The sequence below is a fragment of the Ursus arctos genome, unplaced genomic scaffold (genome assembly GCF_023065955.2).
Source record: "Ursus arctos isolate Adak ecotype North America unplaced genomic scaffold, UrsArc2.0 scaffold_2, whole genome shotgun sequence".
NCBI lineage: Eukaryota > Metazoa > Chordata > Mammalia > Carnivora > Ursidae > Ursus > Ursus arctos.
The window spans coordinates 13,669,098-13,693,347 of NW_026622874.1; the positions used below are offsets into that span (position 1 = coordinate 13,669,098).

At 33.2% G+C, this 24,250-nt stretch overlaps 1 protein-coding gene across 5 annotated transcripts in view; it reads left to right on the forward strand.

Moving 5' to 3' along the window:
• Nucleotides 1-24,250, forward strand: part of SUCO (SUN domain containing ossification factor) — a 90,720-nt gene that overhangs the window by 40,100 nt on the left and 26,370 nt on the right. For 3 of the 5 annotated variants that reach the window (XM_048225173.2, XM_026509346.4, XM_026509348.4), the window contains exons 10-17: nt 10,597-10,704; nt 12,304-12,409; nt 14,361-14,381; nt 14,569-14,624; nt 15,092-15,183; nt 15,668-15,733; nt 21,013-21,081; nt 21,838-21,928. In XM_048225173.2, coding sequence (XP_048081130.1) covers nt 10,597-10,704; nt 12,304-12,409; nt 14,361-14,381; nt 14,569-14,624; nt 15,092-15,183; nt 15,668-15,733; nt 21,013-21,081; nt 21,838-21,928 — 609 coding nt within the window. The remainder of the gene's footprint in view (nt 1-10,596; nt 10,705-12,303; nt 12,410-14,360; nt 14,382-14,568; nt 14,625-15,091; nt 15,184-15,667; nt 15,734-21,012; nt 21,082-21,837; nt 21,929-24,250) is intronic. The other 2 variants (XM_048225175.2, XM_026509347.4) reach the window with 1 other exon arrangement.

Consider the following 24,250-nt stretch of genomic DNA (forward strand, 5'->3'; position numbering starts at 1 on the left):
ATGTTAAGCTTTTATGTTAGGATTAGACTGATTTGTTCTTGTAGTCATTTAAAAAGCATTTATGATTGATAGGTGCTGGTACTGTACCTACCTTAGGGATACAGATACAATTCTGGGTTACAGAATTGAAGACAATACCTTTCCTTTTAAGAAGGTCACAGCCACAGACAAAAAATAGGTCCAGCCAGATAATTATGAAATAATATAAAAAATATTGCTGAAAGGTTATTACAGGAACAGAGATGATATGTAACTGTGAGAGAGGATGAGAGAGGGCTTCCTAGAAGCGGTAATTCCTGAGCTGAAGCTTGACAGATTCATAGGAAGTCACAGATGAGGAAGAGGTATTTAGGAAGTATAAGAATAAGGGAATAGTGCTAAAAGGAGCGTATATCTTATGGTCAGCTATAAGTAGAAGCAACCTGAAGAAGTTATTTTAGTCATGATAAGAAAAAAAGTATAGTTAGAGTAATCATGGAGGAGGAGACAGGAGATTTAGTTTACCAATAACCAGGCCATCCAATGCTGTGTATACTTAGCTTAAAATTTTTTGAAGTTTGTTAAAGACCGTGGAGGGAATTGTTTGCTTTAAGTAAGGAAGTGATAATGATTTCACTGGTGTTTTAAGAAGGCTTGTCCTCAAAGGATGGCCTACAGCAGAATGCAATTGGGAGTAGGGAAACCCGTTAGGAAGCTGCTTTAATTAAGGAATTGGCAGTGTAGATACAGAAGAGAGGGGGATATGAAAGATACTTATAGCAGATAAAATTGGCAGCTCTTGGTTAGTTGCTGGATGTGGAGAGGGTCATCCAGGAAATCTCCCAGGATTTTGACTCCTGTTTGGATCTACGATTCTGCCATTAACTAAGAATATAGGCAAGGGAACAGACTTATGGAGGAAAATAATGTGTGATATACCAACAGTTTTATTAGATTGATTTAATTGCTCAAAAGCAGCTGTTCAAAAAAGAATTGAGATAAATCACTGCCATCATATTGATTTACTAAAAATATATATATTGATTTTTTTAATTTGAAGAGAAACTCTTTAAACTTTAAAGATAATGCTTATTTTCTATTCTTGGCCTTCACTCCTTTTGGTACATTTACACCACAAATTATTTAAGGGTATTAAGGATAATTTAAAAGTTTATTTTTCCTTATGTTATAAATTGGATTTGAGGAAATGATTATCTGAGATTATAATTAAAGTGTTATTTTGAGATTTTTGTTTTTATTTGTAGGAGCCTTTATAGTCAGTAACAGCTCAAGTGTTTATGCTTCAAAATTTTGTATTTCAAGCAGAGACATGCTGGGATGAAGTTATATGAAGTCATAGCTACCCATTTGTATTTTAACGTTTCTGCCAAACAGCATGCATTTCTGTATATGCATTTACTGCATATTTAGTTTTTGCTTATTTACGTATGTGTCTTTTCACTGTATAATTGAACTTCAGAGTACGTTTAACTGATTTCACCTGATTTAAGTAGGTTAATCCCCTTAAGGTATATTAAAACCACACAGTCTTACTGTAGTTTTATAGGTCTTAATGTCTGGTAGATTAAGTTTCTACCTCATCTTCCTCAAAACTTTCTTCACTATTCTTGTTTTAAAATTCAAGTTAGTTAACATGTAGTGTAGTATTGGTTTCAGGAGTAGACTTTAATGATTCATCACTTACATATAACACCCAGTGCTCATCACAAGTGCCCTCCTTAATGCCCATCACCCATTTAGCCTATCCCCCCAAAACACCTCCCCTCGAACAACCCTGTTTGTTCTCTATAGTTAAGAGTTGCTTATAGTTTGCTTCCCGCTATGTTTTTATCTTACTTTTCCTTCCCTTCCCCTATGTTCATCTGTTTTGTTTCTTAAATTCCACATATGAGTGAAAGCCTATGGTATTTGTCTTTTCCGACTGACTTATTTCGCTTAGCATAATGCACTCTAGTTCTGTCCATGTTGTTGCAAATGGCAAGATTTCATTCTTTTTGGTGTCTGAGTAATATTCAATTGTGTATACACACACACACACACACACACACATCTTTATCCATTCATCACTTGAATGGATACTTGGGCTCTTTCCATAGTATGGCTATTGTTGATAATGCTGCTATAAACATCAGGGTGCATATACCTCTTCAAATCTATATTTTTGTATCCTGTTGGTAAATACCTAATAGTGCATTCCTGGGTTACAAGGTACTATTTTCAACTTTTTTGAGGAACCTCCATGCTGTTTTCCAAAGTGGCTGTACCAGTTTGCATTCCCACCAATAGTGCATGAGGGTTTCCCTTTCTGTCATCCTCACCAACATCTGTTGTTTCCTGTGTTGTTAATTTTAGCTGTTCTCCCAGGTGTGAGGTGGTATCTTATCGTGGTTTTGATTTGTGTTTCGCTGATAATGAGTGATGTTGAGCATCTTTTCATGTGTCTGTTAGCCATCTGTATGTCTTGTTTGGAGAAGTGTCTATTCATGTCTTCTGCCCATTTCTTAACTGGATGATTTGGTTTTTGAGTGTTGAGTTTGATAAGTTCTTTATAGGTTTTGGATTCTAAGCCTTTTTCTGATACTTCATTTGCAAATATCTTCTCCCATTCCGTAGGCTGCCTTTTAGTTTTGTTGATTGTTTCCTTTGCTATGCAGAAGCTTTTTATCCCGATGAAGTCCCAATAGTTCAGTTTTGCTGTTGTTTCTCTTGCCACTGGCAACATGTCTGGTAAAAAGTTGCTCTGGCCAAGGTCAAAGAGGTTATTGCCTGTGTTCTCTAGGATTTTGATGGTTTCATGTTTCACCTTTGGATCTTTCATCTGCTTTGAATTTATTTTTGTGTATGGTGTAAGAAAGTGGTCCAGTTTCATTCTTTTGCATTTTGCTATCCAGTTTTCCCAACACCATTTGTTGAAGAGACTTTTTTTCATTGGATATTCTTTCGTGCTTTGTCGAAGATTAGTTGACCAGATAGTTGCGGGTACATTTCTGGGTTCTCTGTTCTATTCCATTGATCTGTGTGTCTGTTTTTGTGTCACTACCACACTGCCTTGATTATTACAGCTTCGTAATACAGCTTGAAGTTCAGAATTGTGATGCTTCCTGCTTTGCTTTTCTTTTTCAGTATTACTTTGGCTATTCAGGGTCTTTTCTGGATCCATACAAATTTTAGAATTGTTTGTTCTAGCTGTGTGGAAAATGCTGGTATTATTTTGATAGGAATTGCATTGAATGTATAGATTACTTCAGGTAGTATAGATATTTTAACAGTATTTACTGTTCCAATCCATGAGCATCTAATGTTTTTCCATTTCTTTGTGTCTTCAATTTTTTCGTAAGTGTTCTGTAGCTTTTAGAGTACAGATCTTTTACTTCTTCCATTAGTTTATTCCTAGGTATCTTACCGTGTTTGGTGCAGTTGTAAATGCGCTCAACACCTTTATTTCTCCTTTTGCTGCTTCATTATTGGTGTATAGAAATGCAACAGATTTCTGTACGTTGATTTTCTATCTCGCAACTTTGCTGAATTGATGTATCAGTTCTAGCAATTTTTGGGGTGGAATCTTGCAGGTTTTCTACACAGACTATCATGTCCTCTTCGAAGAGTGAAAGTTTGACTTCGTCTTTGCTGATTTGGGTGTCTTTTATTTTTGTTGTCTGATTGCTGAGCCTAGGACTTCCAGTACTATGTTGAACAACAGTGGTGAGAGTGGACATACCTACCATGTTCCTGACCTTAGGGGAAAAGCTTTGTTTTTCCCTAATGAGGATGATATTAGCTGTGGGACTTTGATATATGGCCTTTATGGTGTTGAGGTATCTACCCCTACTTTGTTGAGGGTTTTTATCAAGTTAAGGGTGCTGTATTTTGTCAAATGCTTTCTCTGCATTTTTTGAGAAGATCATATGGTTCTTATCCTTTCCTTTATTAGTGTGGTGTATGGTGTTGATTGATTTGAGAATATTGAACCACCCTTGCAGCCCAGGAATAAATCCCATTAGATCATGATAATTCTTTTAATATAAGATTTGATTTGCTAGTGTCTTGTTGAGAATTTTTGCATCCATGTTCATCAGGGATATTGTTCTCTAATTCTCCTTTTTAGTGGGGTCTGTGTCTGGTTTTGGAATCAAGGTAATGCCGGCTTCGTAGAATAAGTTTGGAAGTTTTCCTTCCATTTCTATTTTTTTGGAATAGTTTCAGAAGAATTGATATTAACTCTTATTTAAATGGTTGGTAGAATTACCCCTGGGAATCCATCTGGCCCAACAAACTCTTGTTTGTTGGTTGATTTTTGATTACTGATTCAATTTCTTTGCTGGTTATGTGTCTGTTCAGGTTTTCTATTCCAGTTCATTTTTGGTGGTTTATATGTTTCTAGGAATTTATGCATTTCTTCCAGGTTGCCCAATTCGGTGGAATGTAATTGCTCATAATATATTCTCTTGTAATTGTATTTCTGCAGTATTGGTTGTGATCTGTCCTCTTTCATTACCGATTTTATTTATTTGTATCCTTTCTCTTTTTGATAAGTCTGGCTAAGGGTTTGTCAATTTTGTTAATTCTTTCAAAGAACCAGCTCCTAATTTCGTTGATCTATTTTTTTTAAATTTCTGTATTATTTATTTCTGCTCTAATCTTTATTATTTTCCTTCTTCTGCTGGTTTTGAACTTTATTTGCTGTTCTTTTCCAACTCCTTTTGGTGTAAGATTAGGTTGTGTATTTGAGACTTTTATTGCTTCTTGTGGAAGGCCTGTATTGCTGTATACTTCCCTCTCATGACAGACCGCCTTTGCTGCATCCCAAAGGTTTTGGACTGTCATGTTTTCATTTCCATTTGCTTCCATGTATTTTAAAAATTTTTTCTTTAATTTCTTGGTTAACCCATTCATTCTTTAGTAGGATGTTATTTAACCTCCATGTATTGGTGGTCTTTCCAAATTTCTTCTTGTGGTTGACTTCAGGTTTCGTAGTGTCATGGTCTGAAAATACTCATGGTATGATCTCAGTCTTTGTGTTCTGATTGAGACCTGATTTGTGACCCACTATGTGATGTATTGTGGAGAATGTTCCATTTGCACTTGAGAAGAATGTGTATTCTGCTAGGTTAGCACTAAATGTTCTGAATGTATTTGTTCAGTCCATATGATCCACTGTGTCATTCAAAGCCATTGTCTCCTTGTTGATCTTCTGCTTAGATGATCTGTCCATTGCTGTAAGCGGGGGTGTTCAAGTCCCCTTCTAGTATTGTATTACTATCAATGAGTTTAAGTTTGTTATTAATTGATGTATATACTTTATATATGGCTGCTCTGATGATGGGGGCATAAATATTTACAAATGTTAGATCTTCTAGTTGGATAGACATCTTTATAATGATCTTAGTGCCCTTCTCCATCTCAGAATCTAGTTTGTCTGATCTAAGTATGGCTGCTCCAGTTTTCTTTTGATGTCCATTAGCATGATAGATGGTTCTCCACCCCCTCACTTTTAATATGCAGGCGTGTTTGGGTGTAAAATGAGTCTCTTGTAAGCAGCATATTGATGGGTCTTTTTTTTTTTTCTTAATCCATTCGGATAGCCTCTGTCTTTTGTTTGGAGCATTGAGTTCATTTACATTCAGAGCAATTATTGATATGAATTTAGTGCCATTGTATTATCTGTAAAGCCGCTGTTCCTGTAGATTATCCCTGTTCCTTTATACTCTTTGTTGCTTGTGGTTTCTCTTTCCTCTCAAGGGGTCCCCTTTAATATTTCCTGCAGAGCGAGTTTAGTGTTCACAGACTGCTTTAGTTTTTGCTTGTCTTGGAAACTCTTTATCTCTGCTTCTATTCTGAATGACAGCCTTACTGGATAGAGTACTCTTGGCTATATATTCTTCCCATTTAGCACATTGAATATATGCCACTTTTTTCTGGCCTGCCAAGTTTCTCTGGATAGATCTGCTGCTAAACTTATGTGTCTGCAATTGTAGGTTAAGGACCTTTTGTCCCTAGGTGCTGTTAGAATTCTCTCTTTATCTTTGTATTTTGCAAGTTTCTCTGTGATATGTCTTGGTGTTGACCTGTTTCTGTTGATTTTGAGGGGGAGTTCTCTTTGCCTCTTAGACTTGAATGTGTTTCTTTCCCCGGATTAGGAAAGTTCCGAGCTATAATTTCTTCAAATAAACCTTCTGCCTTTTTTTCCTGCTCTTCTTCTTCTGGGACTCCTATGATGGGGATATTACTGTGCTTTGTGGAATTGCTGAGTTTCCTAAGTTTATATTCATGATCTACTAGTTTTCTTTTCTTCCTCTTTTCATCTTCATTATTTTCCATAATTTTATCTTCTATATCACCTATTCGTTCTTCTGTTTCTTCCATCCACATGGTGATTATATTCAGTCAGTTCTGCAGTATCTCAGTTGTAGCATTTTTTTTTTCAGCCTAACTAGTTTTTAGGTCTTTTACCTCTGCAGCAAGGGTTTCTCTGGTGTCTTCTATGCTTTTTCAAGCCCACCTAATGTTTTTTAAAATTAATTTATTAGAGAGAGAGAAGGCACATGGGAGCAGGGGGAAGAACAGAGGGAGAGAGAGAATTCTTAAGCAGACTCCCCACTTAGCATGGAGCCCAGCATAGGGTTTGATCCTAGGACCCTGAGATCATGACCTGAGCTGAAATCAAGAGTTGGTCACTTAACTGACTGAGCCACCCAGGCATCCCAACAAAATGTAATTTTTAAAAATATATTTACAATTGCAACAAGTAGCTGCCCAGAAATGAATTTAACAAGATATATAATATTTCATAAAAATTTTTAAAAATAATTTACTGAAAGACATTAAAAGACAAAAAAGGGTATGTCCTGTTTATACATAAGAAAACTCAGTATCTGAGTCATCCGAATTTTCAGTAAAATTCCAAACAAAATTTGACGTGACATTTGGGGAATTCAACAGGACAAGTCTGAGATTAATAAGAAAAAAGCAGAAGCAGAAGAATGGCTTCTGCTATTCTGATGGTCCTGAGGAATATGATGCAAAGACTTACTGCCAGATACTAAGATCCACAAAGCTAATGAAAGTATAGTGTTACTGCAGGTGGTGATAAACTGACCAATGGAACAGAGCAGGGAGTGCAGAACAGGGAGTGCAGAAACAAACCCATGCTTATAAGGAAACTTCATGATAAAGGTACGTCGTAAATCAGAGGTAAAGTGTGGAACTACTGAATAAACAATGTAGTTGAACCTACCTGTCTTATAATTTTGGATTTTTTAAATGTCAGATCTCTCTGACAAAAGAAAAAAAAGGATATCTTAAATTTTTTAATTCTATAGAAAATTTGCCTTTTGCCTTTAGGTTTTTGATCCCAGTGGAATTTTTTTTATATGGTGTGTAGGAGGGATTCATTCTTCCCTCCCCATTTTTCTGTTTAGGTAAATTTTTTTTAAAAAATCAGGCTTATCTTAACAAACAAATCAAAGCACAGCTAGTTAAGGGTCCAAGCACTCCCCACTGCAAGCAAGAAGGAATTCTGCAAAGGACTGACCTGTAGGGAAGAGCAGCCAAACACAACAGCAGAGTGCACACAGCATACACCAGAAACACTTCCTGAAGTGCCAGGCCCTGGACAGTGTATGACCCCTTCTTAATATAGCATTACTCTCAGGAACAGGAAACATTACAAGCTTTCATAATATGCAAAAGACAGAAACCTAGACAAAATGACAAGACGGAGGAATTTTCCCCAAAAGAAATATCAGTAAGAAATCACAGCCAGGGATTTGCTCAAAACAGTTAACAGAGAATGTACCTGAACAAGAATTTAGAACAACATTCATAAGAATACTAGTCGGGTTTGGGGCACCTGGTGGGCCAGCTCTTGATTTTGGGCCCTGCGCTCAGCTGAGAAGTCTGCTTGTGGATTCTCTCTCTTCTTCCTCTGTCCCTCCCCCCCGCTCACACTCATGTGCATGCTTTCTCTCTCTCTCAAATAAATAAGTAAATCTTTTTAAAAATTACATTTTGTTGTATATAGATGTCCAGTTTTTTGTATATGGATCTCATATCTAGCTATCTTTTTATATTCTCTTTTTCTAATAATATATAGATTTTTCTTTGGGATTTCTGTGTAGAAAATTATAGCTTCCCTACAGATTTTTCTTTTTAAAAACATTTAAAAATCCTTTTCATTGTACTTTACTTTCTTTTTGTCATTACATGCTGGCAAGGTCCCTGAGAAAATTCTGAATAGAAACAGAGATAGTAGGCAGTGAGTGTCATCTTATTCCTTAATTTGAAGGCATTGCTTCTAACCTTGTACCATTAGGTATCTTCTAAGTTTGGAATTCAGTTATTAAACTATCTGGGCCTGTGGGAAGATACTAATTTTCTTTTAAGGGTGTAATTTAAAAACTGAGTAATATGTTCACATAGTTCAAACCCAAAAAGGTACCTCAGAAGGGTAGGGAAGTTACAGTGAGAGATATTCTTCCAATCTCTGTCATCCATCTTCTTATTCAGTGTTAAATTTTTAGGTATCCTTTTAGTTTCTTATGTAAATGCAAATGTAGATTTTTATTGATCTCCCTCTTTTCATAGAACTTCATATATTATACACACTGTTTTTTACCTTGAGTTAAATTTTAATATCTGGTCATCTTTTTTTTTTTTTTTTAAAGATTTTATTTATTTATTTGACACAGAGAGAGAGGGAGAGAGCAAGCAAGCAGGGGGAGGGGCAGGCAGGGGAGAAACAGGCTCACCGCTGAGCAAGGAGCCCAATGCAGGTGTCGATCCCAGGACCCTGGGATCATGATCTGGTCATCTTTCTATTTTGTTCATAGAAAACTTTTTCATTTTTTTTGATAGCTGTATAATGTTTCATTATATGGTTTTACCAATATTCAATTAGTCTTCTGATGGTGGATATTTGGTATTTTAATCTTTTCCTGTGGCAGACAGTGTTACTATAAATAAGCTTGGGCATGTTCCATTTTGTATTGGTGTGAGTAGATGGACATGTTTTCAAACTACTTTTAAAAGAAATAGTTATAAGACTGTTTAGGTTTACTATTTATTCTTTTTTTTTTTTTAAGATTTTATTTATTTATTTGACAGAGATAGAGACAGCCAGCGAGAGAGGGAACACAAGCAGGGGGAGTGGGAGAGGAAGAAGCAGGCTCATAGCGGAAGAGCCTGATGTGGGGCTCAATCCCGGAACACCGGGATCACGCCCTGAGCCGAAGGCAGACACTTAACCGCTGTGCCACCCAGGCGCCCCTATTTATTCTTGAGTTAGTTTTGGTAAATTTTATTTTTCTAGGAATTTGTCTTTAATGCATTTTCAAAGTTTTTGTAATATAGTTGTTGTAGTATTCTTTTATTTTTTTTAATGATTTAAAAAAAAATCCTAATATTTTATTATATGTCTTCTCTCCACAGACCAGTTTGAGTTTATTGATTCCCTCTATCATGTCTTTTTTCTGTTTTATGGATTCCTGCTTGAAACTCTATCGTCTTATATTTTCTTTTAAGTTTAGTCTGTTGAACTTAATTTTTTTTCAGATATACACATTAAGGTTATAAATTTCCTTCCTAATTGTATCAACTAAATTTTGATACATGGTGTTTTATCACACTACTCTTGTGTTTAGATCTCTGATCTTTTACAATTCCTGACCTATAAATAATTAAAAGAAGCATATTGAAACTGAATTTGTCAACTTTTATATGTACTTCTAGTGATTTGCATAGAATATTCTCTGCTTCTAAGAAAACAAAAAAAAGGCAAGAAAAATGAGAGCATTTTAACATCAACTAATTGAGGAATAATTACATAACTGCTTATATTTTATATATTATGAGGCTATTAGGTACATACAAGTTTTAGAATTGTTAAATCTTCTTGCTGAATTCCCTTTTTTCGTGTTTTTTTTTTAATTTAAATTCAGTTAGCCAAAATATAGTACATCATTAGTTTCAGATGTAGAGTTCAGTAATTCATCAGTTGCGTATAACACCCAGTGCTCATCACATTGAATTCACTTTTTATACCTGGTAGTACATTTGTTTGAAACCTTATTCTTTCTGATATATAGCTCATGTCTTAGAAATGGAGAACATTGTATGCAAAAGAAAGAGGTGGGGGTTGACTTTTTCCCCCTGCTCTTATAAACTGTGCCTTGCTATATTACAATGTATATACAGGGGTGAATGTTTGGAGCTATATGTCCTTAGGATAAATTTCTGAAAGTGTATTGCTAAATCAAAGACTGTGGTACTCCTTGAGACCATGTATATATGCCAAACTGCCCTCTAGACTAGTCACTTTACACTTTTGCTAGCTTTCCTTAGTGAAGTCATTCCTTCTCCAAGAGTGTTCTTTGTCATTAAAAAAAGAACCTTTTAAAAAAATATTTTAAAATATTTTAAAAAATATTGTAGGACAAAAGCAATATCTTGTGTTATTTATAGTTACCCCACCCCCTCAACTAACGATATGCTTGGGAAAATAACTTAATGGAAGTCTAGTTTATGTGAATTGTTTATGTTTAACATGAACTATTATTTTGGTTGGCTTATTTCAATAATTGTCTTATGTTCTTTTTAAAGGTTTGTTATTGAACTTTGTGAACCAATTCAAGTAAAACAGCTTGATATTGCAAATTATGAATTATTTTCTTCAACGCCTAAAGACTTCTTGGTTTCTATCAGTGACAGGTAAATTCTAAAGCTGCTTTCTACAAGTTTATGTTGGATCTCCAGAATAAAAATTTTAAAATAGGTCACTTTTTAAAACTTTATTTTATTTTTTAATGTATCATTTTGTAAGAATATTAGTAATATTATAGAATTAGGTACTTGCTAATCAACTTACTTTCATTAAATTTATAATCATATGATGTTCCTTTATCATATGATTATATGGTGAGGAAACAGACAAAGGTTAAATAGCTTGCCGAATTGGGGAATCGGGATTCAAACCTAGATCTGTATGACTTCAGAGTCCTTATTTTTAATTATTATTATGCTCTGTTGCTGCCAGACACTTTTTTAAAAAAGTTATTAAAAACTTTCATGAATACTTCATTTTATATATCATGAGGTATATTTTTGTTAAAGTATATTTTCAAAACTTTGTTATGTGTGTGTGCTTATAAAAGAATTAACATAAGGAATTTGGTAAAGTATAAAAATCTATTCAGTCAGATAATATTAGCATTTTAATATATTCCTCCCAGGCTTTTCTGTATATTTATATATTTACTAATTCTATTTAAAAAATCAGGTTTTACTGCTTATATCCTGATAATATCCTTTTGTCTTTTAAACACACCATTTAAAAATTTTTATTTGAGTATAATTAACATGATGCTACATTAGTTTCAGGTGTACAACATATTGATTCAGTAATTCTATACATTCAGTATACCATTTTTAATGAATAGTTTATATATTCCCCCCACTGGAGGGATGTACTCATTCAATAAATACTTTTCGAGTGTCTCTGATGTGGCATGTAGAATGCTGTTATTTATTTAGCCATTCTTCTGTTGTTGATCATTAATGGTTTTCCATCCTCTTTCTTCTTCCACCTCACACTCTGCACTGCATATATGCAGTTACTGAAATTAATTCTCAGGACCTCTTGAATTCCATCCATTTTTCACTTAATAACCTTGCTCAGATCACTTCTTTTTCTCTAACCTGTAATTTTCTACATGTCAAGTGGACATACGTGGCTTTGACAAGTGTTTTTTTGTTTTAAGAGTACTCCATTACTTTGAGGGATTTTTAAAACACTGTAGTAAACAAAAATAATACTTTAAGGCTTTTATGTTTGATTTTCTTTTAAAGAGGGGGACATCTATGTAAGATCTGTGAAATTCCAGTCTAATGGTAAAGGATTTTTTCTGTTTCCCTTTCCACCAGCACTTTTATTTATATTTTATATCATCACACACTTGGTAGTACCTCCTTCCAAAACAATCTCTTGGCTACTCTCTGTTTTAAAACCTCTAGTTTACTTGGAAGCCCAAGAAGCCGTTTTGGTCCTACTTTTTGTCTTCTTCCTTTCTTGTTTTCTCTTTGATAATGGTGTGATTTTTGCAAGGTATTCTTTCCCTGTGAAGAGGAAAGAGTTTAGTTGGAAAAGAAAATGCATTTCTTCAACTCAATATTTTACTCCTTTTTAAACTATGTTGAGTGTGTGCACCTGGAGAGGAAAAAAAGAAACGATATATTTTGAGGATGTGATGGAACCTCTCAATATGTGGTTTATGATTTTTTAAAAAGAATGTTCATATTTATATTTCCTAGATATCCCACAAATAAGTGGATTAAGCTGGGTACTTTTCATGGTAGAGATGAGAGGAATGTCCAGAGTTTCCCTTTAGATGAACAGATGTATGCAAAATATGTGAAGGTAATGTTAATACCTACAGGACTATGTTTTATAATGAAAACATACCTATTATTCATACCTTTTTATACCTCACCCCACCTTTTTAGAAATCATAAAACTTAAAAGGAAATTTAATGCAATGTTCTTTTTGATAAAATGATTCTCACTTGCATTTATTATTTTATGAAACAAGTATTAATACATTCCCTTTTGTATAACTGGAAACTTAGGCTAATTTTTTTGATATTTGCAGCTCTGATGAAATTTCAAATATTGTCTTAATGTTTTTTTTGAGTCTTTATGTAAAATGTCATCTATGTTCATAGTATCATGTCTTTATTTCAAAGCCCAAATCACTGTTAGTCACTGAAGTCTTTAAAGCAGGTCTGATTTTTTTTATTAGAATCTGATTCTTAGATTGTTTTAATTTTAATATCCAATTATTTGTCTGATATCTTTTGCCTTTTCTATTGTACATTCAGTATTTTTTGTCCAAATACCAATTTCAGATAAACTTTTTAAGACTTACGTTCAGTATTCCTGCTGCTTCCTCCACCAATGTAGAGATGGAATTATCTACCAAAGTAGAATTACCACTCTTGAATTGGATTTTAGACAAAATATAGGAATTTCCTACTCCTCTCTTCCCCTCTTTTTTTTTTTCTCTTTAAAATAATAGCACACCTTAAAGTACCACTGTGTTTATAATATGACCTTTCGGAATGAGAGCAGCTCTAATTTCTATCTTTTCTTCTTTAAATGTGAGAACTTTTAAAGCTACCTGATTGTCTTCTGGGATTATACTGTCTGTGTCTTTTTAAAGCATGTATTAAATTGGCTTCTATGAATGGGTAAACTTGTAGTATTCCTAGTCTCAATATAAAAATGCTAAATTCTATTTTTAAAATACAGTTGATATTCTCAGTTAATGGTTCAACAGTATTCAGAAAAATGAAGGTATATTTTCCATTTTTTTAAACAATTGTCTAACGACCTTTTTATATAGCAGTTTCTACACTGTGATAAAGAAAAATTTTAAAAATTATTTGGCAGGTGATACAATTGTATTTAATTCTACAATTAAGGCAACCCACATGTTAATGAAATAGTTCCAAGAATCATTCTTCATACCATCTACTTTATTAATAATGGCAGAACGTAATTTATTGGTAGTATAAAAAGTGCCATTTCCTTCTTGGTTGTTCTTATGGTGGAACACTATAGAGCATCTTGATGATGACTTTTCTAATAAGTTCTTTTTGGTAGCATTAATTCTAAAAGCAAAAAACATTTAATTCTAATTCTAATGTTGATAAACATGTAAGTTTACCTGGGTTTTCTTTATCCCAGAACTAAACCCAGATGTACAGTCTACTTTTTAATAGCCTATATTTTAAAAGTGGATTGAGATATATATTTCAGTTCTGTAAGTTATACTTGAAATAACATAGCATTCTAAAACTTCATGTTTTCCCTAAAAAATTTGTATACGATATGGTACAAGAATAAATATTATTTTATATTATCCTAGTTAATCTTTTTATCAATATGTATGTACATGTGTATATCCACATATGTATCTATATATATATAGATATATACATGATACATATCTATAATATTTGAATTAATATAAGCCACAGTTTGTTTCTAGATACTCTTTATTACTTTTAGAATGCTTTTATTTCTGACAGATAAATAAAACAGCAGAAATGAAATTTAGGTTATTCAGCTTAACCTTAAAGTTAATTTATTTCATTACACTTAGATTATACTTTCTAGCTAGTGATGGTAAAAATTTAAATCATTGATTTGATTTCTGCAAAGAAATAAGAGTACTACAATGTTATCCATCACAGTACATTGCTTTCTATAATTATACAATATAATTTACAAATATTAAATGTTGCTTATGGCATGTTATCCAGACTTTGGAACTGATTTCTTTTTCTTTTCCTTTCTCTTGCTTCAGATGTTCATCAAGTACATAAAGGTTAGCAACCTTCTCTTTTGCAATATTGAATAACAGGGCATGGCATATTACTGCATGGCAAAAAAGCAAAACTTTACAATTATTGATTTTTGGGGGAAATGAGGACTTTATTTTTAGAAATGTTATAATGAAAGAAACCGAATATATTGTTAGATAATCTCACATACACTGTGCTTTTATTCTTTAGGTAGAGTTGGTATCACATTTTGGATCAGAGCACTTTTGTCCATTAAGCCTTATAAGGTAATACAGAACAAGAGACATTTATCGAGTTATTAAAAAAAAAAAAGGTACACAAAAATCCCAGCATAATTAAAGTGAAGAAATAATTTTCTATTATGTAAAGTTAACACTACAGAATATAAGCTGTTAAACCCTTTTTGTTCTTGAATCCGTTTTAGAAAAATATAAAAATTTGCTCTAAGAAAAAATAGTCATTATGTGTGTCTGGTCTAGCTTGCTTGCTATTTTGCTGTGATGATAGTATATGGAAAATTCTTAGACTAATAAAACTGGCCATCACATTTTTAAATGCCTTAATTAGATAAAATTTTAATGGAAACAATGGATGGATGACTATAGTGTAAGAAGGTCGTAATTTTGGAGTCCAAAAGCTAATGGCCCTCAAAAAATGATGAAAGAAATGAAGAGATGAGTCTTAACAACTCTGTTTTTGTTTTGAAAGTCTTTAATTAAATTGTTTTTAATAGGGTATTTGGCACTAGCATGGTCGAAGAATATGAGGAGATTGCTGATTCCCAGTATCAGTCAGAACGTCAAGAATTATTTGATGAGGACTATGGTAAGTGACTTTAAGACATGTGACTATTATGTATATTTTTTTGTTTTTTAAAGTTTAATAGCCTGAAGGGATAGGAGAAGGTTTTATGACACCTTCTATTTCTACTTAATCAAGTCCTTGTTTTAAGAGATCTTAAATCATAGCCTAAAAAATTAAATTTTTCCTCTCCTTAATTTTCGTATAAGTGAAATGAAGACATTTACCAGGGGTTGGCAAAGTACTTGGAAAACTTGATAAAGTCTTATAAATGTGATTAAAATTTTGTTAAGCAGTGAAATTATTTTCCTTGGTTTACAACATCTGTTTGATAAATGGCTTCTGAATCTCATTTTCTTTTTGTGAACACATTTTAGATGTATACTGAATATTTATTATAAAGTATGCTTTAAATGTCAGCTGACTTTGACAGGACATAGTTTGAGCTTTTAAACATATTATTGGAGATAGTTCTCAGTGTAATTACCTTCATTTTCTCCTTAAATAGATTATCCACTGGATTATAATACTGGGGAGGATAAATCCTCAAAAAATCTTCTTGGTTCTGCTACAAGTGAGTATTTGGAGATTTTCCTAGAGACTATTAAAATATTTCCCAGCTTTTTCTTCCCTGACATATGTGGGTATTTTGTTGTGGTATATAGTTTAGGAAGCTCCTTCTCCCAGTATTGAACTTGAGTTGAAATCAAAGATACTAGCTTTGAAATGTATTTCCATAGAAATAAAATAGGAAGCGTGGATGAAAAGAAAGAGGAGAGGAAAAAATGCAAGCACAGGTTGGTTCTTCTACCCTAACTAAGTGCTTATATTTTTAAGCAAATTCCTTAGAAGAATGGGCTGTGACTTTACTTGGGGATCTTACTAAAGAGGTCCAGAGCATATGAGTAGAAGTATCTGGGTAGTCATACTAGATGGGAAAGGAATTCGAATGGTATTTCAGAGGTAGTATGCATCAGTGAAATCCTAGCAAACGAGGAATCATTTATCTACAGATGTGGTTAGTTTCCTAATTATTTACAAATATAAGGCTGTTCTTATCCATAATAATAATGATTCTCAAGAAGTAACATTAATAGTAATAACAATATACTCTTCGTAAACTAAAGAAATAATGATTAAGATACTAGTAGTTTAGTTTTTGTCGTGCCAGCCTATTATCTGAACCTAGTGGTAAGCTGGCTAAGGAGACTCTTGGAAAGACCATTACCAACTGACACTTTATTTTTATTGTTATAATTCAGGTAGGTATATTTTAATGGTTATTTTTGGTTATTCATAACATAAAATACTGGAAGGAGTTTTGTTTTTATTTGGAGATTAATGATTGAATATAATAAAAGTAAATCGTCATAAAATCGATGACTAATTTCTTGTGCCTTTCCCTTGTTGCTCTTAGTGAGTTGAGTTGCTTCAATCCCAGTCTCGTGTGTACATTGTCTTTATACCTTTTAAGGTTACTCAACCAGTAGTATATATACTTAGGTAGACATTTTGTATAACTACAGTATATGGAGCTAGGAGCTGGCTCTGTTTTTTTTTTTTTTTTCATCTTTTCTTTTTTCCGTTCCCTTCTTCCCCTTTTCCTCTCCATAGAAAACTAGTCTTCAGTGGGCTTTTTAAGGCATAGGAAGAAGAATGCTAAAAATACCTGTAGAAGAGGAACCCTTTATGTAATATTTAACTTTGTTGCGTATTAGCTCAATATACTTTGTTTCACTCTATTGCTAGTCAACTGACTTTCTATATATTAGTGACTTCTTTTAAGTAGGATTCTTAGCTATCTAGTTGATGATAATATTAAAAATAGGTTCTTCATTCACTGCTGTGAGATACAGTTTTTTAGGAGTGAAAACATGATGCTGTTTTATCTATCTGGATATTAATATTATTCATGTCCTTAAATTTGTATTAAATATTCTGTGTTATGTAGTAATCATCATAGCTCAATGATGTTATATTAGTTAGCTGTGTGGAAGCGTCATTATTTTATGGAGTCAGAAAATAGCCCCAGACTGAAAGATCTCTAGCTTCTGATGGTTGCTGGAGAGGAAGGGGCACCTTAGGGAAGTATGCCTTACCATAGTTTTAGGTAAAGGAAAATCCTGTTGATATTCTTGGTTTCTTTTTCTATATTCTTATGGAATTAACTCCTAGACAAAACCCAGTTTACACAATGGAGGTCATTTCCCTATTTGTAATTACTTATGTGATCAAGGTATTATTTGTATTAATTAGATAAAGAATCTTCTTTATATCCTACACTTGGGATCTTTTCCTCAAAGATGTGTTTCTTTGTAGCGTATCATTTATTTTTCTTTTTATGGATCTATTTACCTTTCAGTGTTCTAGTGTTGAAAGAATTTGTTTACGTCAGCTAAGCCTAAACATAAAAAGTAGGGTTTAAAAAGAGCTCCATCTCTTGAAGTTTCAGAAAAAAGAGAGGAGTGGTAGCTGGCAGTGATAAGACTTTGGTGTCATAAAGGTTATAGATATGACCTAACACAGTTGTATTCTATACTTGTCCTTATGAAGAGTCTGGGACTGTTTCTAAGCCTGACTTTGCTACCACCCCGGTAGTATAACGTCTAAGGAGTAAATAACAGAGTAAAATCAGGACAAAGAGCTAGTCTCTGGTACTGAAATATCTGAATTTGACTGTCATCATCACGCTTTATGAATTAGCTTGAAATTGGCCAATTTTGAACCTGGCTTACTTTACAAATTTAGATAGTGGCTCCAAAACAGAATTCTGTGGCTTTAATCTTTTTTTTTTTTTTTTTTTTTTAATTTGGGCAGAGGGAGAGGGAGAATCTTAAGCAGACTCCATGCCCAGCACAGAGCCTAACACAGGGCTCGGTTTCACAACCCTGAGCCAAAAAGCAAGAATTGGACACTGAATTGACTGAGCCACCCAGGTGCCACCTCCCCAACTTTTTTCCCTTGTGGCTTTAATATTAATAGAAACTCCTTTTTCCTTTTGGTATTGGGCAGTTAGTAGTTACAGGAAATATATATCACTAGAGTACATTGATTCTATTGGAACTTGGTTGTCAGAGAGTATACATACTGAATATTTGGACCTTCTTGACATTATATAATTTTCTTAACTTCCAGAAAGGAAAAACTACTATGTTAGAGAAAGCAGCATTCTTGACTTTGTGTTTATGCCAGTTATGGCAGCTCTTCTGCTTGATTCTTTTATTTACATCTTGAACCAGAACATTCAAATATTTTATATCAATAAAAAATTCTTAATATCATTCTGATTTCCTTGTACTTTGTCATGTGGATTTTCCAGACCACTCTCTACTTTGATATTCTTGTAGGTCTGCCTTTACTCCTAAATACGGTCTGCATTTTGTTAGAATCGCTAAAGGCCAGGTTTCTGTGTATGTGTTTAAGACAAAATACAGTTTTTGTGTTCTTTGACATCAGAATATTTTTTATGAATGTACATATTTTAAAGACCTAGAAGGAAAAGTGAGAATGCGGGTGGGCATGCAGCAGAGGTATCTAAATACACATGGGAGGAAATAGTTATTTTGTTGGCTTGTCTTGTCATGTTGTAGCATAGGTAGTTTGTTTTCCATATCAAAAGCCACTGTAGTGTGCTGGAGACTGAGTATAACGTGTTGATGGCTCCTGGGGAGAATTTCATTCCTTAAAGAATGAGATAGGATGAATAGTGCCCAGCTCAAAGATAAAGGAGTTGGCTGATCTGGGAGAAATTAAGTACAAATGTCTAGTTTGGTACTATATTCCAAATTATTACCTTAGCCTATTCAAAAGGTTTTTTAGTAGCCACATTATGATTGTGACAAGCTATCATGTGTTTGGATGCAAATTGGGAATGGTCAGAATAGAATATTCACAAAGCTGCTTTCTCTCAAAAGACAAAATAAGACTTTTGGCAGTGTTCTGTGAACAGAAGCTAAATTATATTTTAGATGGACTGAGAATTTAGAAATTTGCCAAATTTTGCTTTTGTTACCAAGTAGCCCCCTGAAAATGATGATAAAATAGTATTTTTAAATGAAGGATGGTGTAAATCTTCTTTAGGTTAAAAAATAATACTCTAAAGCTGCTTTCTTTACAGACATCCACAGATGTGTTCTGTTCTTGACTTCTTTAACAATAAATGTCCAAAATATAAATGCCAAAAAATTTATTATCTGAGGTAAGATTGCGCTTTGAAGCACAAAGGACTTTAGAGTATAGATTTGATTCCAGAATTTGGATTCTGTGAAGCAGTCCATTTTGACTGAACTTTAGCTGACAGGCTAAGTAGAAGATCAGATACTGTTGCAGTATTGGTTGACATTAAAAGTGGATTTATGCGGAATTAAAAGAATTTCCATTGCTACTTTATCTCAGTTTGTGCGAAAATACGGTGTTTCCCTTCTTGTTTTTAATCTCATGTTTTAGCCTAAGAATCAATGCTGCGTCTTTGTTTACCAGTTTGTCTGGTCAAAGGAAGAGTAAGGTTGACCTATAATCCTAGACATTTACAAAGCAAGTACAAAGCTTTTGTGTGTTATACCAATGATTGGAACAAAGTACCATTCCTGTACTTTGTAAAGATCGAAATTTATAACTACCAGTTATCATTTTAAACTGTCCAAAATTTCTTAACTATTTTCTCCTACCATAAAACATGTATCTACAGGATCAGCTCCAGGTGACAGTGCTTGGCTTCCTCTCAATTTTCTAGATAGGATGTTAGCTATTCCTCCCTTAGAGCCTTTCCTACTTTTCACATCTATGATTTTCACTGAAAGTGTGATGAGAACCCTATGAATCTCTTAGGAAAGGAAAACAAGACAGAACTAACTGATGAGACTTAATATGTAGCCCTTGCCAGATATTAATATTTTAATAGGAGAAATGCCTGATAACTGGTGAATTAACTTATAGTGTAATGTTAGAGATTAGGCTGGGGATAGAAATTAATTTCCCTTAAAATTACATCATAGAAGGAAGCCACCTTTTCTCAGCACCAGCTTTTTATGGAGTTAGGTATTTTGTGGTACTCATGTGTCTCTGCCTATTTATTCAGATGTTAAAGTTTATACTACTTTACTCATCATCCAAGTATCCTCTTTAGAAAGAGAGGCAGAATTCACAGGTATGCAGATTGCTTTACCTACAGCACCGAGAGTTTTATGACTTTGACTTAACCTGCCCATGCCCATACCTACCCAGTTCAGAAAAGATTTTGTGTCATCCATTAAAATCATTAAAAGTTATCAAAGAAATTTGATTCTGTACAGTATTAAGTTGGAATTTAACCATATTATCAATAAATAAGTTCATAGCTGAAAATAAAATTTTCCTGCTCTCCTTTGGATAATAATCTTTCCATTTTGTTTGTTTATATCTATAAAAATCACCTGTTTAGGAAAAACTTCTTCAAGCTCTTTCGTTTTTGTTTTTAACTGTAGGAACTTTTTGAAGAAAAACAAGCTTTTCTTAAAATATAATTTTGGTTGTCCCATTTTTTTCCCTGTCCCAGTACAGGCTATATGTTGAATTTTAGTTGAATTTTGTAATATGCTGAAGATAGTGTTTTAGCAGGAGGTTTGGGGAAGGTTAACCATAAAAGTATAATTAAGTTTTAAATTCCTTCTGAACATAAGAATTCAGATTTATGTTTTATACTTTTTGACTGAAATTTGTGTCCTATATTGGACTTACATATTAAGATGAACAAAAAGGTAATTAGTCCAAAAAAATGCAAAAAAACCATTATAAATGGTTTTTTGACTGTGATATTAAGCTATATAAGAATTTTTAGGTGTATTGGTATTTTTTTCTGATTGAATTTTGTTTTAGATGCCATTCTAAATATGGTGAATATTGCCGCTAATATTCTGGGAGCAAAAACTGAAGACCTGACAGAAGGTACTTAATCATTTTTTGGGTCTTTTAAATATCTGATACTCCACTCTAGTTAGGAAAATTAATTAATAAGCCAAGGAACTTAATTTTTCATTTAGAAATATAGAAATGAATCAAAGGGACTTACCAGTCTTCTGTTATTCATTGTTTATTTGAATTTCGCAAGTTCTCTCTTACAATACGATCCTGTTTAATAAAATTCATGAATTTCTTTTTGACTCTTCCTGCTGTAGAAGTAATTTTACCCCTTATCTCTTTCCTGAAGTTTTCTAGTGGTACTTCATGCATGCTTTTATTTATTAAATAACTACTCAATTTAAAAAGTGATTTTTCTCCCCTACAGAATGCCAAATATGAGTATTAATAGCAAGGAGAAACCATCTTGCTTTTTTTGTTCTTAGAAAATACTTAGTTCCAAGTGCAAACTTAAAATGACCCATACATTTCTTCTGATTCTTTTTAGTAACTCCTTTAGGTGTCTAGAAGGCATGTTAATCACATAAGATTACACAAAATTTATAGTCATTTGACTAATTATCTGAGAAGTTGAGAAAGAATATGCATTATTTGTAGTTCTGACTTTGTATGATCATTTCTTTCTGAAAGAACTTTGATGGAAGAAAATAAAGTCTGCAGTAGCAACCTATTTGACTTTTTTTTCTCCCCCAGAAACTAAAGTTCTTTATTTGTTATAGTGAAATATCTTCATGGTATAGCTTTTTAAAATTAAACTCAACATGGGTATCTTTCTTAAAATAGGAAATAAAAGTATATCTGAGAATGCCACTGCCACAGCTGCACCTAAAATGCCTGACTTAGCTCCTGTTTCAACTCCTGTTCCATCACCTGAGTAAGTTATATTATGATATTAGAGTTCTATTAAAATGGAGAGCTAAGTGTACTAGTACATAGAAAGGTACTTGTGATTTATGTGTGAAATGATTATCTATAGAAAGCTCTGAATCATAGGGCAGGCATTCCACAGCCACTTAAAATATCTTTTGAGTTGCTTTTTGAGTACCAGGAATGCACTTCACTCCAGACCAAATGTTTGTTTTGATAGTATATATTACTTCTATTATTCACAACACTGAATCTTTTTCTTATTGCACATAATTGGCCTAATTCTTCAGGTATTGGTTTGAGGACAAATTTTAAAAGCTTGCATTTATTAAGTTCAAATTTAAAGCGTTAAGTACCTGTGCTATGCCTTGAAAGCTATTAAAGGGTGACTGAAATTCCTAGAGCAGTGATTCTTAAATTATTATGTTTGTCTCACAGAAAACTCTTACAGTGTTCACTTTCCTAATTTGAATTACATAGAGGTCTTCCCCTGAATTGCAGTGGGGCACTTTGGGCAGGAATGTCTGTCATGTAGTTAACATAAAATATCCTCATTTTCTGTCTTTTCTACCAGAGATGATTAAGGTTTTTTGCCACCTCTACTTCTTGTCTGTAGCAGATAAGCTCATAGACTGGATAATTGCATATAGTTATTATAAGTTTATGTGTATTTCATTAGATATACTTTGTAAAATTTTGAAAGCCTCTTCTCTCAGAACTCCGCTTAACAGGATGAGATATTTGAACAGGAACTATGTAATGAAATGTGCAGTGGGTATGGTTTGAGCTGTAATTCCTAAATACCATACTAACTGAAAAATGAGATTTTTGTGTTTTGAAGGGCACAGTGACACATTTGTATTCTGTGTTTATTTGAAAAGTGACTGAAGATTCTTATTTATTGGATGACTAGAGAGAGAATATAGCATTCTGTGGCATTGATTCCTAGAAGGTCCTAGGAAATCTAGGATAGGGACATTCTTGGTGTTTCTAATTATGTGGAGCTGTGACTGCTAGTCCCAATTTTAGAACTAGGCTTCTTCAGTTAACAACACATAGTATGTCTTTTTTTCAGAGCTAAGGGAAACTGGTTTCACTTTATATATGTATACACACACACATATATACATATATATACTCCCCTCCATATATACATATGAATATTTGTTGAAAGATACCACATCAGGCTAATGTAGTTTTTACTTTTCTCCATTAGTTTGATTTTAATAGATTTTTTAATATAATTGCTTACTATTTAATTTAATGTTTCTTTATATTTGCTTTAAATTCTTTTTGATGGCTATATGGCAATCCTTTGAAGAAAATAAATAAAAATGAAAGAATCCATGATAGGGTGTCACTGTTAAAGTTACTATGAAAAGATGACTTATTTTATTTTCCCAAGTGTGAGTTTTTTAAAGTGTAGCTCCAGTTAGGGCATATACAGATGGTATATGACTTAATTTGTACCAAATTAATACACTTTAATTTTTCTCCCTCCCTTTCTTCAGACACTGCTCCTTTTTACTGTCATATTAATGTTGTAGATAGTAAGCAGTAAAGATGTAAGAAATATTATTAGAGACCATACATCTCTATATCATCTATTTAGAGAAGCATAGTCTAATTATTTTTTAGTTTTGTCCCTTTACTTACTGTCAACAAGATGAAAATCTAGCTTTTAGATACTATTTTATTCCTACCTTTGCTATTATGATATTAGTCTTTATTCAAAGACATTTCCTAGCGTTCTTTGTAATTTTTCAGGGTAGGAAAATTATATATGAAGATGTTTCTTTTTGGTATTCAAATGACTTTATTTTTTCAGTTTGTACCTTTTGTGCTGTAAGGGCTTCACCTGGAAATTTATTTTTATCTTGGAGTGAACCACAGACATTATAATTTACAGCTCTCCCTATCAGCTCCATCTTCCACATTCCCCTACCTTACATACATGCTCTAGATCCTGCAGATGGGATTAAGTTACAGATGGGGCACTATTTATTATTAGCTCGGACTTTTATTAGTGTTGTTATGTATTTGGCTTTAAATAATAGAAAATTAGCCCAGATGATGGTAAGATTGTTTTGGTGAGGCCATGCAGATAATCGTGTGTGTATGTGTAATGCTACCCTGGAATTCCTCAAGTCATCCACAGAAAAATTTTCTTTGAGAAATCTAGCTATCTTTTGAAAGTATATTCAAATACAAAGTGCATTCATATATTAAGAATCCCAGATTCTAGTTCCTAGACTCCACATATAAGCAATTCTTAAATAGATGTTTTTAAAAAGCAAGTTTGATTTAGTAAATATGGTGATTTGAGTCA